General features: G+C 39.6%; 1 protein-coding gene across 2 annotated transcripts; it reads right to left on the bottom strand.

Moving 5' to 3' along the window:
* Positions 1-507: 507 nt before the first annotated feature.
* On the bottom strand, positions 508-10,504 carry LOC115430768 (DM7 family protein GE17491-like). Of its 2 annotated transcripts, none has more exons than XR_003936981.1 (2): positions 10,017-10,504; positions 508-2,003 (listed from the first exon to the last, which is right to left on the bottom strand). XR_003936981.1 is itself a non-coding variant. In XM_030150960.1 (2 exons), exons 1-2 carry the CDS (start codon positions 10,427-10,429, stop codon positions 1,890-1,892), a joined length of 414 nt encoding a protein of 137 aa, XP_030006820.1. In that variant the 5' UTR covers positions 10,430-10,504; the 3' UTR covers positions 508-1,889. The 2 variants fall into 2 exon arrangements, 1 of the variants encoding a protein (XP_030006820.1); XM_030150960.1 differs by having other exon boundaries at positions 10,130-10,504.
* Between the last annotated feature and the right edge of the window lie 1,698 nt (positions 10,505-12,202).

The raw sequence follows: 12,202 nt of genomic DNA, 5'->3' as shown, positions 1-12,202 counted from the left end.
AGTGTTAACACTATCATTAATGCACTTGCATGAGCCTGAAGGCTAACAAGACCTGAAAACCACATGCTTTATGTGTTTGATTTCCCAAGCCCAGGGGCAGCCACAGACACAGACACACACACTCACACATATGCACACACACTGTAAGCGGCACTGTTATGTAACCAATAACCACGTGTTGCCGTGGGAACGGGAAAAAGAGCATAGTGGAGCGACAGAGATCAGACAGAGACAGACAGGCTAAGCGAGACAGTATCAGATCAATAGTATGACACTGCAATATTTTGTGAAATGAACCCACACCGTCTGCCCACCCTCATCTAAAAGCATCACACACATTAAATATGATCATTTGTTTGACATGTTCATATAGGCTAAAGGCAGAAAGAGAGATCTAAACCTGACTCACCATGAATCTTAGATGTAGATGTTTCGGATTGAAAAATGAAAATGTACAGTAACATTTGTAAATTCCAACTTGCTTTTTGCCAACAGGTAACATTAAAATTTTTTTAAATCATCTCGACAAAGTGATGATGATGTTGTCGTTCTTCCACTAACAAGAAAAGGCCAAGGAATACTAATTTATCTAAATGTATTTAAAACTGTGATATATTTACTAATGTGTAACTTGTCAGGAGTCTGTGTTGAGAAAGCACTAAACTAATAGTAACTCTGCTTCAAAATTATGCTGCACAGATACAATATTAATAATTTTATGTTAAAACAGCCCATATTAATATCATGGTATTAAAAGTCTTGTTAGGAGAAAGTGTTAGTTTAAGATTAATAATAGGCTAACATTGACTATACCATTGTATTCTAACAAAACAAAACATTTCAGTATTTTTAATCCTTTTGTGTATATTTTATAACGGTTCACAGTGAACAAAGTTAGTCTCTGTTCATGTCTACTTTCTGGCACCACAAGGATGCTGGATGCATTGAGTTGGTGTGTGTGAGTGAGTCCGTCTGTAGAGTCAAGCTTTTTTTGTTTCACTGTAAAAGGTTTTGTTATTCTACACTGGCCCACATATGACTGTGACAGTCAGAACTAACTTTTGCTTTTGGTGATGGCCAAGAACTGGTCTGTTCTGTGAGTATCATCCCTGTTTCTGATTCCATTGTTCAGCATTTAGGAAAGGGCAGCAGATTTTTTTTTTAAATTTTTTTGGGAAAGTCGTGCTCTGCTGTTACATCAGGGAGAGGTAGAGGAAAGGCTATAAACGGCAAGTGTTCCAGGGCCATTTTCAACAATCTAGGCCAGTCACACTGACGTAAAAGCCAGCAAAGAAGAGGGGAGCTGTTGCACTGCTTATCAATGTGTAGAGGTGGTTGTGGTTGATGATAGATGAAGGAAACGCATGTGTATAAAAACACAACAAAGTCAGCAGCGTCACCAAGTCCTGCCCACATCAAGAGGCTTTCTCAGAAATCAAGAGGCTTGTTTATGCTGTTTTGTGGATGCACTAGAACATGGGACATTATAAAATCACCACATAACTCTGTCATTTCTTCCTGCAGAGTGTGTTGGTAGTGCTGGTCACTGGGGTAACTGGTTCTGCGGAAAGAGTGTTCCCTCCTTCGTCTGCTGGACAAAGGCAGACTACAGACCAAAGAAACTCTCCCAGCCAGGACCCAGAAAAGGATGTACAAACAGACCGGATAAATCCACAAGCAAATACAACCATGTCAATAGCAGGGGCCTGAAAATGGGTAGCATCGATTGGTTTGTCTGTTTTTGTTCCTGGTTCCTTCTTCTTTATTCATCACTCTGACCTCGCAACTGTTTCTATAACCCACCCTGCCTCTTCACATTTTTTCACTCATCTCTCTCACTCCCTTCAGGGCCAGTGTCGCCATCGCTTCTGTTGCCTTGGGGATGTATCTCACTTTGGTGGACTTGCAGGGTGATGGGTGTGAGAGTGTGTCAAGGGAAGAGGAGGAGGAGGAAGAGGAGAAGGAGGTGGTGGTGGTGGCGGGAGCTGGCCGAGCATGCCAAGCTGTAAACAGAAGATGATAGGCTGGTCAGAGTTGTGTTGCCATGGACTTGTGTGACACAGAGCAGGAGGCCAGACTTCCTGTGGCTCCCATGACCCCAGATACGCGCTGGACACAAGTTTGGCTCAAGAAATTCCCTGGGTTTGCTGACCTTCAGAGCTGGTTACACTGGTTAAGGAAAAGGTCAGTGCGGTCTCCGGGCCGATGGAAACAAGCACTTCCCCTTTTCAGCAATGTGGTTTTGGGTGTCATGCTCAGACGTCAAGTAGCATGGGATACATGACGCATGCTAAGCGCTGTCTCTCCCTCCCTGCATCTCTCTTCCCATCTGTGGCTGAACAAGACACTAGAGAATGGCTAACATAGCAGCGCTGGTTCATGTGACACTCCCCTGTGCCTTTGGCCTACTTAACAGAGCTGAAGCAGTTTGCACCTCCCATAGCACGATCTCCTGTTGAACTCCTTTCCACTGACTAAAATGTCATAAATGTAAACTTTATCACTCCATATTAAGATATCTACTTCACAGCTTAACAGCAGAACATGTCTAAATCACTGTGTTAGCAGATTAGCTCAGTAATCTATGCTATATGGTAATATCTAGCTAATATGTGCTAACATTAATCTGAAACACTGCTAAAACTATGTCCTAAATAACACCTCTCGACTTTATTTCCCCATCACTGTTAAAACTCAGTTGTAAATTCAACAATCTCTCATTTTATCTGTTATTTTACATAATAAAATCACTGAAGAAACAACCGAACATGTTTAAGTAGTCAGTAAACATCTTCAGTTAGCCACACACAGCAAAATCTAGCTTAAATAGGCTAACAAAACTAGCATTAGCAAACCTCAGTATGGTCATACTGGACCCATAGAAAACACTAAATGCATAAAATCAAGCAAGGGTGGGTTTTATTGCTTATAAATAAAAGTATTCTGTGTTTAAATATTTTCACTTCTAATTTCAAGAATAACAAATAAAAAGAAATCTGGGTGAAAGAAGTATTCTTTTTTTTTTTTTTTTTTTTTTTTTAATAAAAAATGCTATTTATTTTACCCCAAGCAAAAAAGATTACCTTATTGTAAACTTTATTATTCTTTAAATAATCTTTTAATTTATGTTGTTTTTAATTTAATAATTGTTTTAATTATTAATATAAATAGCAGAACCCTATTCATAATAAATTCCTGATATATCATCTGCTGTTGCATGTTTATCAAAATGAAATATTAAAAATTACATGCAAAAATTGACAAAGCCTTTTTAGATGTTAAACTAACAGTATCCAGTTAATACAGTATTTTCTCCATCTATCTCTTTAATACATTTCCCTGGAAAAAAGTTTGCTCTTCAGTCTAATATTTTATCTCAATACTCACAGTAGCAGTAATTTTGTCTTAATAATTCATTGCAATTTCACCAAATATCTTCTTTTTCCTTGTAATTTGTTTTTGAGTAACTCCTTTCTCTTATGTGATTTCTGTCATTCTTTTACTTTTTTCTACTTAGTATTTACTCCCTCAGCTTGTTTTTTTCTTAACAATCTCATTTACTACTCACTCCTCTTGCATTTCTCTGTGTTCACTATCTTGTCCACCCAATATCTCCCAGTCACTGTCAGGCTCTTTTGTCAACTTACTCATGTAAACATCTCCATTAGACTAAACCAAACCTCTATACTCCTACTAAATACTTTTCCACTACCTCTTCTGAAACTGCATCCTTTCAGATTATATCGTGTAAACTGACTCTTGTGTTCAAGTATCTCCTCTCCTCTCTGACTCCCTCCATTCTTCTCCTGTGACTACTTCCTGGTGGCGAACTGCTCTTGGTCATGCTCTGCAATGCGAACGGCTTGTTCTGGATTTGAGTCAAAGCAAACAAGGAGCGCGTGCATGTATGTTTTTTATGTGTACACGAAGAAAGAAAGGGGAGAGCAGCAAGGGAAAAACACACAGCTATCAAGATCTTGCTGTATCTCCTAACTAAACCATGGATACGACCCAGACTATCACTTTTTCTTCTTTCTCTTGTAACATTTCCATGTTGATATCTCACCCCCACAGCCCATTCTCTTCCCCCTTCTTAAAGTTTAATTGCCGTGACCAGCAGACATATGGACAGTGGGCTGCAGCCAGAAAATATTACATCTTTATTTAAGTCAGTCGTCAGGTCCCTGTGGAATAACAGCTTTGCTAAATTACAACGTAGAGTAAGTAGTAGCAGAAATGCTAAATAAACTTGGAGAAATACTGCAGTGTTAACTCATTTTTTTCCCTTAATCCCATTATGTATGTCTGCCTCTGCCTTTCCCTCCTCCTCTCCTCTCTAATAAAGATGTGGGCAGTTTTCTCCTCCATTACCCCGTGCCCTGCTGAGGTTTCATTTCACGTCCTCCCCAGGCCAGTTGTGTGCCAAACAGTTCTGTGCCAGGCCAGACTCCCTCTGCCAAGTCACCCTCCATCCTGCAGGCTGCTTAACAATGCAATCTGCCTCACCCCTGACCAAAGCCCATTCACAGTTTTAACACAACATCTTGAAAAAGGCACGCAACTTTTTTATAAGTTCATACCATAGAAAGTAAAGTCATGTCTTGAAAAAAGGACTTTTTACGTAGTGATTTGCCAGCTGAGTGAATGAAAAATTGTGTGTAAGGTTTTAGATACAGATTTGAACTGAAACTCAAACTACTATATTATTGATATTCATGATCATTTCTGTGCTTTCCTGATATTACTGTCACCAATACAAAAACATTACCTCATTACTGACATTTTAGTACATGACAAACTATCATCTCAAGATACATATTTTATCATAATGTAGATCTCAGGATAGTCACGGTTCCCTTGGGGTTAATTCTGCTGATTTATATAACTGATCTGTTATTGTAGGGGATAGTTTCTTATTATTCATGCTTTACATTTACTGTAACTTTCTATTTCAGCCTCTCAATAAGTTTTACTTAAGTATCAAGGCATTAAAAAAATTACCTTTAGACAGAGTATATAAGTTAACTTCCTTGAAACTTATTGAGAACATTTATTCTCCCAAGGTAAGGGGAGAATAGAGTAAGGAACTTTTTCTAAATTTGGACACAAGCTGCCTTCTGTCAGTGCCATATTATAACTGGATGAAATAAATAGGAAAAAATGATGCTTACTATATAAAAATGCTTATGCTCCTCACTGTTCTAAGTTTTGAGCCCAGAGAGCAGGCACACTACAGACATCTGCTGCTTGTGTTGATGGAATTCTGGTCAGCCTCACACACACATGAATCACTGGGTCAAAATAAAATACTCTTTCTGGCTACTACGATGGTATGTTACTGCCCACATAAATTCAGTTCTGAAAATAAATAGCACTTCTGCAGGATGTTAAAAACTTTTTAAGATGTATCCACCATTTTACAGGTGTCTATTTCTCAGTCAGAGGGTCTTTTGGAACTGTAGGCATTATGTGATGAAACTGTAAATTGCAGTACTGCGGTTTGGCCCATTTTGCTGTGCAGCCCAACTCCAATCCAGGCTTGGCCCACACCCACAGGCAAACATCAACTATGTTAACAATGGCCAAAAAATATCTCACGGACATGATTCTATTAACTTAAGTGAACATTTTCATATTCAAGAGAGAAACCAAATTCAGTTTTTTCACCACAGCTCAAAGGGTCGTAAAAACAACGTTCTATAACACAACACATCAAGCTAAAAATTCTGTACTTTGAAATGTGTTGTGCATATTTACATTCCTATGAGTTGTTTATCATTGTCCTTTTAGTACCAGTTCTTAACTTTTGACGACAGTCATGGAAAAAATTATTAGACCACCCCTTGTTTTCGTCAATTTCTTGTTCATTTTAATGCCTGGTACAACTAAACGTACATTTGTTTTGACAAATATAATGATAACAAAAATAGCTCGTAAGAGTTTCATTTCAGAGCTGATATCTATCCATTTTTCATGGTTTTCTTGATAATAACCAAAATCACTTCAGTTCTTATATCAATAGTTATGGAATTGTATTAATTCCATGTTTTCTTTTCTGTCTGTTTTAGTCACATGATACACACAGGAGTTAGTACTTGATTGTATACTCATTGTTTTTGATGACTTTTGATGGTCTAATCATTTTTTCTATGACTGTAAATATATCTCAAAACCTAAAAGATTACAATTCAATTCATGGAGCACATTCATTTTGATTATAATGACCCTAAGGTTTTTGCTCACAAGTCAAAGTTTTACATTTTTACTAGTTAAGACACTTTGGATAGCATAAGCAGTGATTCTTCTGTATTTGTGGCACTTAGGGGTGTAACGAATATTACACCTTCCCGGAAATCCTAGAAGGGCTTTACAGTGTTATGCTAAACAGTTCCCACTTTCATTGTTGCTGTCAGCCTGAGAAGGTGAGCACTGTCTAAACCTAATCATTGGGTAAACTGATTTTCAGCTGATTTCCTGTCACTTCTTTTTTGGATAATATATTGTGTCAGGGGCTCATTTAGCCTTTCATGATCTGTTTACTGAACCTTCTTCCCATGTCCACTTCCCATCCCTTACAAACCCTTGCATTTGCTAAAGAAATATTTGAAGAGTGTCCATTACTGAAGCTGTTATGAAAGTCTTCTAACGCCCAAGAAAGTTCGAGTCTGCTCCAGTCTGGGAGGGCGGTCAGCCATAGAGATGATGAGGTGAACAGCAACAGGGGAAGTTGGCTCAGAGCTAGAACAGGCAACGCTTTGGACAAACAAAGCCTGTGTCACTACTTTTATAGTGAGTGGAGGGTAAACACATTTCATAATCAAATGCGTACTTGCCCAACCTATGCGGACACTGACTCATTTTTACTGCTTGTTTGCATTTGTTTGTGGGTCTGGCAGCAGAGGTGTGGTGGTGATCCTGCAGTCGACGGCAGTGATGAAAAAAGTGATCGCTCATTAGTTTCTTTGTTCCTGTCTCTTTCTTTTATCTGTCTGTGGTTTTCCTGCCCCTTCCTTTGCCTTCTCTCTCCCCCTCTGCAGCAGTGTAATGTCTGCAGCTCTCGTCCCTCCGCTGCCTCCTGCGTCACTTCCCTTCATGGTCGGCTGTCATGTAAACACAAGCACACCCCTGCTCACAGGCGTGTTCTCACATGCAGACACAAACACATACACACACACACACACAAAAACATACACCCAGTCACATGGGAGCTGCTAATTATGACCACATAAACCCAGCGGAAATACAACTTTCACAGCTGGCTGTTTCAGCTACGCACACATTGAGGCACATAATTCACCGACCAAAAAATGCACCATTTACTTCAATTATTCAGCAAAGGCTCACCAGAGAAAAAAAAGTAATAGGCTCATTTCTCAGATTAGCCTCCGATGCACAGGCTACAAATAGCAAGAATTCTTCTCTTGCACTGCAAGTGACGAGAAAGGAGTGAGAGCCAGTGCCAGAGATTTTGTGAAAAAGAACAGATGGAGGAAGGTTTAGCTGCATAATTTGGGACAGAGAAAGAACAAGTAAAATTGGTTTCAACTCTGGCTATTTGCACAAGGTAGTGAAGGAACTGAGGGACGAAAACCACACATGTTCATTTATATCCGAATGAAACGGATCTATTTGTTGTAACAAAGCAAGAATAAACATCTGACAGACGTCATGCACAGTCTGTGACGCAGATGGGAAAGTCTGTCCTCACTAAGCACAAGCATGCAGCCACAAAAACACAGATAAACAGGAACACGCATAAACAGGCTGCACAGGCCATGTCATCACCACTGGACTCCTATGACACACTGTAGCCATTTCAAACATGTCACTAGTATGAACCTCGGCTCACTGATGGAATTCTGTGCATATACTGTAGGTCTGCCAAGTAATGCTCTCAAGGGCGGAAATAACAGCTTACAGCTCAGAAAGTTTGCTTCAAAAGGGTGATGGATTTGTTCACAGCTAATAAGGCCAAACACAGCAGGATTAATGCTGGTTAATGGTTAATGCTGCTGGATTATTGCAAATTTCATTATCATGCAAGTGCTGGAGGACAGCAGAGCTCATGTTCTGCCTTGACCACAGTTGTCAGGCACATTTGTTGATTTGTTTACTAGGAAATGAAAGAATTTTTAGCAATTCAAAGCAAAATCTTTGGTCGGATTTAAGGGTGGTTGCAGAGGCGGAAGTGTGATTTCAAACCTGTAAGTTTCTACAGAACAAGGAACCAGCACTGACATGACACACTCACAGATACAAACCTTCATGTTTCTTCACCTAATTCATACTGAGAAGCCATGATATTCAGAGGCTTGTTATTGGCTCATTATACATTCCACAGACAGCTTCTTACATAATATTTGTCCTGGATTCTTAATCTCATATCTCATATGGTACGGTTCAGAAACAGTTTATATGCATACATATCCATAACTACCATACAGAGCACAAGAATGAGAGAAACTGTTAATCTTTCATTGAGAGCTGAATCTTTAATATGCCAATAATGTGGATGTTGAATGGCCCTTCGACAGCTCTTTGGCTTTAACATGATCTACAGAATAAGAGGTTGACCTCCTCTACTGTTACTGTGGCTATGTTTCATGATTGATTAATCAGTCAATAATTTTATGATGAATGGATAAAAAAATGTAGTCAGTTAAAACAATTCACCTTTCTAAAGTGAGGGCTGTACTGAAATTGAATTGAATATTGATTTAACTGTCGGCAATTTAATGACTAAAAGATCAAATATTTGGTGAATTGTTTAAAAAATACACAAACAAATGCAACATATTATTCAGGGGGAAAAAGGAAAAACAGCAAATGTATTATTATTTCATTAGATTTTAATCAGATGCTAAGGATAACTAATTTAATAAACAACTAAAATAGTTAGATACTTAGAAAGTGGATTTTGTGCCACTGAAATAGTTTATTAAATAATGATTTTAGACCTGTGCGGTTCTTCATTATGATTTAGAGATTTTGACACTAACATCTAAATAGTCAGACAATATTTCTATCAAGATGCAGTGGATATAACCAAGTCATAAAGAGACTTTTTTTTTTCTCTACATCATGTGGATCAGGTTCCTAGATGTGTGGACAGACTTCTGCGTCAACCGGTGCTTCCTCCCAGTGGCTGCTGGGAAGCCTCTACGGAAGAACTACTTATATTAACAGGTTGAATTATTTCCCCTCACTGCTTAAGACCGAAACTGTGGTCAGAATTAGGCACAGATGTGACCGACCTGTTATGAATCAGCAATTTTTTTTTAGTGTGTGTGTGTGTGTGTGTGTGTGTGTGTGTGTGTGTGTGTGTGTGTTTGCGCAATAGTCGGAGCAGCAGGCAGGTGGTTTTCTTGTTTTCACCACTGACGAGTATTGAGATGTTGAATCGCTGACGGCACCTCAAAGGCATGTATCTAAACATCCCGCAGGAAAATGTGAAGGCTTAACTTAAGCGTAAAAATATAAAACTTCCTCACTCCATTTAACGCAGTAGTTTTTCTTTCTTTTTTTTTTTTTTTTAACCTTTATCCCTACTTTACAGCATGACCTTTAAAATAAGAAACTGCATTAACATTTGAAGACACAATATTAAAACGGTATTAAACCTATTAGCCTAATTGTAAATGTTTGTATTTGCTGCTGTCAGGTTAAGTTGTGTCACACAAATGCATCAACAACTTCACTTGTTCTTGGAACATGAAGCTACGCAGCTTCAGGATGGGCTTGTGAAAGAGGGGCGGGATGTTCCTTGTGAAGCCTGGAGCGCCGTGCTGAAGATCAAAACACTGTTTTCAAGCTCCAGAGCGAGGCCTTATTCCCACTTGTTTACTTCAACTTCGATTTCTATGTGCGCAACACCACCTGGAATGCGGACACTGGCGAACACAGAGTGCAAGAAAACACACATGGCACATGACCAAGAATTTCTCCTTCAATAACACATTGCGTTAACTTCAAGAACACACTTTCATAAAGAAAAGCTGAAAGATGCGGCTCCTCACCAGAATACAGCAAACACCCAGGCACAACACAAGCGCGCAAACGCACCTGCGGCAGCACACGCAGCGCCGATCCCACATCAGCCATCAGAGCATTTAGAAATAACTTCACTCACGCTGAATCCGCTCTTCCTCCTCCTCCTCTTCCTCCTCCTCCCCCTCCTCCTCCTCCTCGGGACCAAAGACGCGCACTCACAGGCGACATTTTCCTCCTCTTTAAAAGTGCGTGTCATAGCTGGCAGGTGCAACTGCAAATAGAGAGGTCCTGTCCGATGAGGCGCAGTGAGTCCGGCTCGGTCCGCCCCGGCCAGGATCGGCTCGGCTCGGCTCGGCTCGGCCCGTCCCCGCTGTCCCTTTCCCTGCAGGGCTGCCGGCTGTCGGCGGACGGCTGCGTAGATCTTTAGTCTCCTCTCCATCAGGCAAAAGCTCAGCGCACTCTGGGTCTATGTTCCTGCCTTTTCATTATATCATGTCCATGTGACACGCTCAGGCCTCTGTCAATGGAAACTTAAAGGGACCTCCCACGTGATGGCGCTCCGTGCGCGCTCACGTCTGGAAGTGCGCGTCCGGGAAATAAGATGCTGCGCTCTCAGTCCTAAAATCACTCCGGGTGGTTTTAATGATTTCTTACCGGACTGATGACCGTGACGGTAACTGCTGATGGTTGTAATCATGAAGATTCTGTCTGATGATGAGGATTATTCAAGTGGTGGTGACAAAGATAACTGGGATGTTAATTACAGTGATGGCTGTGGGATGGTGTGAGGATAATGAATATGTAGTGATGGTGCTGATGAAAGTAGTTATGATGATGATTACTTTGAACATAAAATATACTGTAACTGATCATTCAAGGGTCAAGGACAATGAGGACGATGGTCCTGATGCAGATGAAGCTGATGATGATGATGCCAGTTCTTTCTATCACAGTGAGATCACGCAGTAGCCTATGTGATATCATCAAATGGTGAGTAACACTGTGTTTGGGAAACCTGACCTCATATCAGAGACAAAGAAAAACAAAGCCCTCCCCTCACTTCACAGGTTTATATCCTTCCCAAAGTATGTGAGTAATATCACACTTACTTAAATTTAAAAAATAAAAGAAATTGAGGGTGATACACTTTCTGCATTTGTCCTTGCTGTCAACTTTATCTTGTTTACATTCACACCATCTGCCCACGAGACCTGGTAGAAATTAAGACATTTGTTCCATCTTTATAAAAACACATCCGTATGTGTTAAGATCTAATAATAATAGTAATAATACCAAGTATTTCTTAAAAAGGATAAAGCCCATGGTCTTAGTAGAAGCTGCGCAAGCAAAAGGCTCAGTGCACACAAGGAAAACCAACTGAGAGGTGAATGTAGGATTTACATAAATCAGAACAGAAACAAAACCCAAAATGTCTGGTTCTTCCCGAGTATTAAAAACATTATTGTTTGCAATTGAGTTATATTAACTTTAAATAGAGAAAATATATCAGTATTTTAATCACAGGTTTTGCTGAGGTGCTTAAAAATCATTAAATGTTATTTAAAGTGTGGACATCATTAGGAGCACTGACAGCTTTGTTCAGATATTGTACTCTGATAATGATCCATTTAGGTCTATTGTCATTTTACTGTGTTATAGGTTTAAAATGCATAGTTTATTGTAAGTGATGCGCTACCGATTAACGACAACAGCAATACTTGAAGCTATTCTCGGTAAAAACAAAGGATCCAATATGGATCCATGCTGTACTCAAGCAAAACCTAATAGCTTACAGGGTACACTGTGGAAAGAAGTACAGATTTGTATTGTACTGACCATAGTCACTCATGTCAATGTTGCTCAATAATGCAACCATTCTCACTTATGCTCCCACTGTCTGGGTTTACATCCATACAAATGAAACTTGACCAGTGTCCTCCTATTTGCAGTAAGTGGAAGCAAGGCTCTGTGAAGTGCTGGACATGCACTTAGAAGAAACACCATTATCATGCACTTCACATCATCAAGCCTGGAAAAGGTCCACTTGCAGATGATTCATCAAAACACTTTCTCTGGGAGTTTATAAAAATAGATGAATCATATCCAAACTAAAGCTTAGGTGTGCTGGAAAGTCTTTCTCTTTACTAGTCATTTAACTTGCTAAAATTTTATTTTACATTTTATTAAAATCATAGTCATGTATGAATCAATT

The sequence above is a fragment of the Sphaeramia orbicularis genome, chromosome 12 (assembly GCF_902148855.1).
Source record: "Sphaeramia orbicularis chromosome 12, fSphaOr1.1, whole genome shotgun sequence".
NCBI lineage: Eukaryota > Metazoa > Chordata > Actinopteri > Kurtiformes > Apogonidae > Sphaeramia > Sphaeramia orbicularis.
The sequence above is the reverse complement of the archived record's forward strand: the minus strand, read 5'-3'. Positions and strand labels throughout refer to the sequence as shown.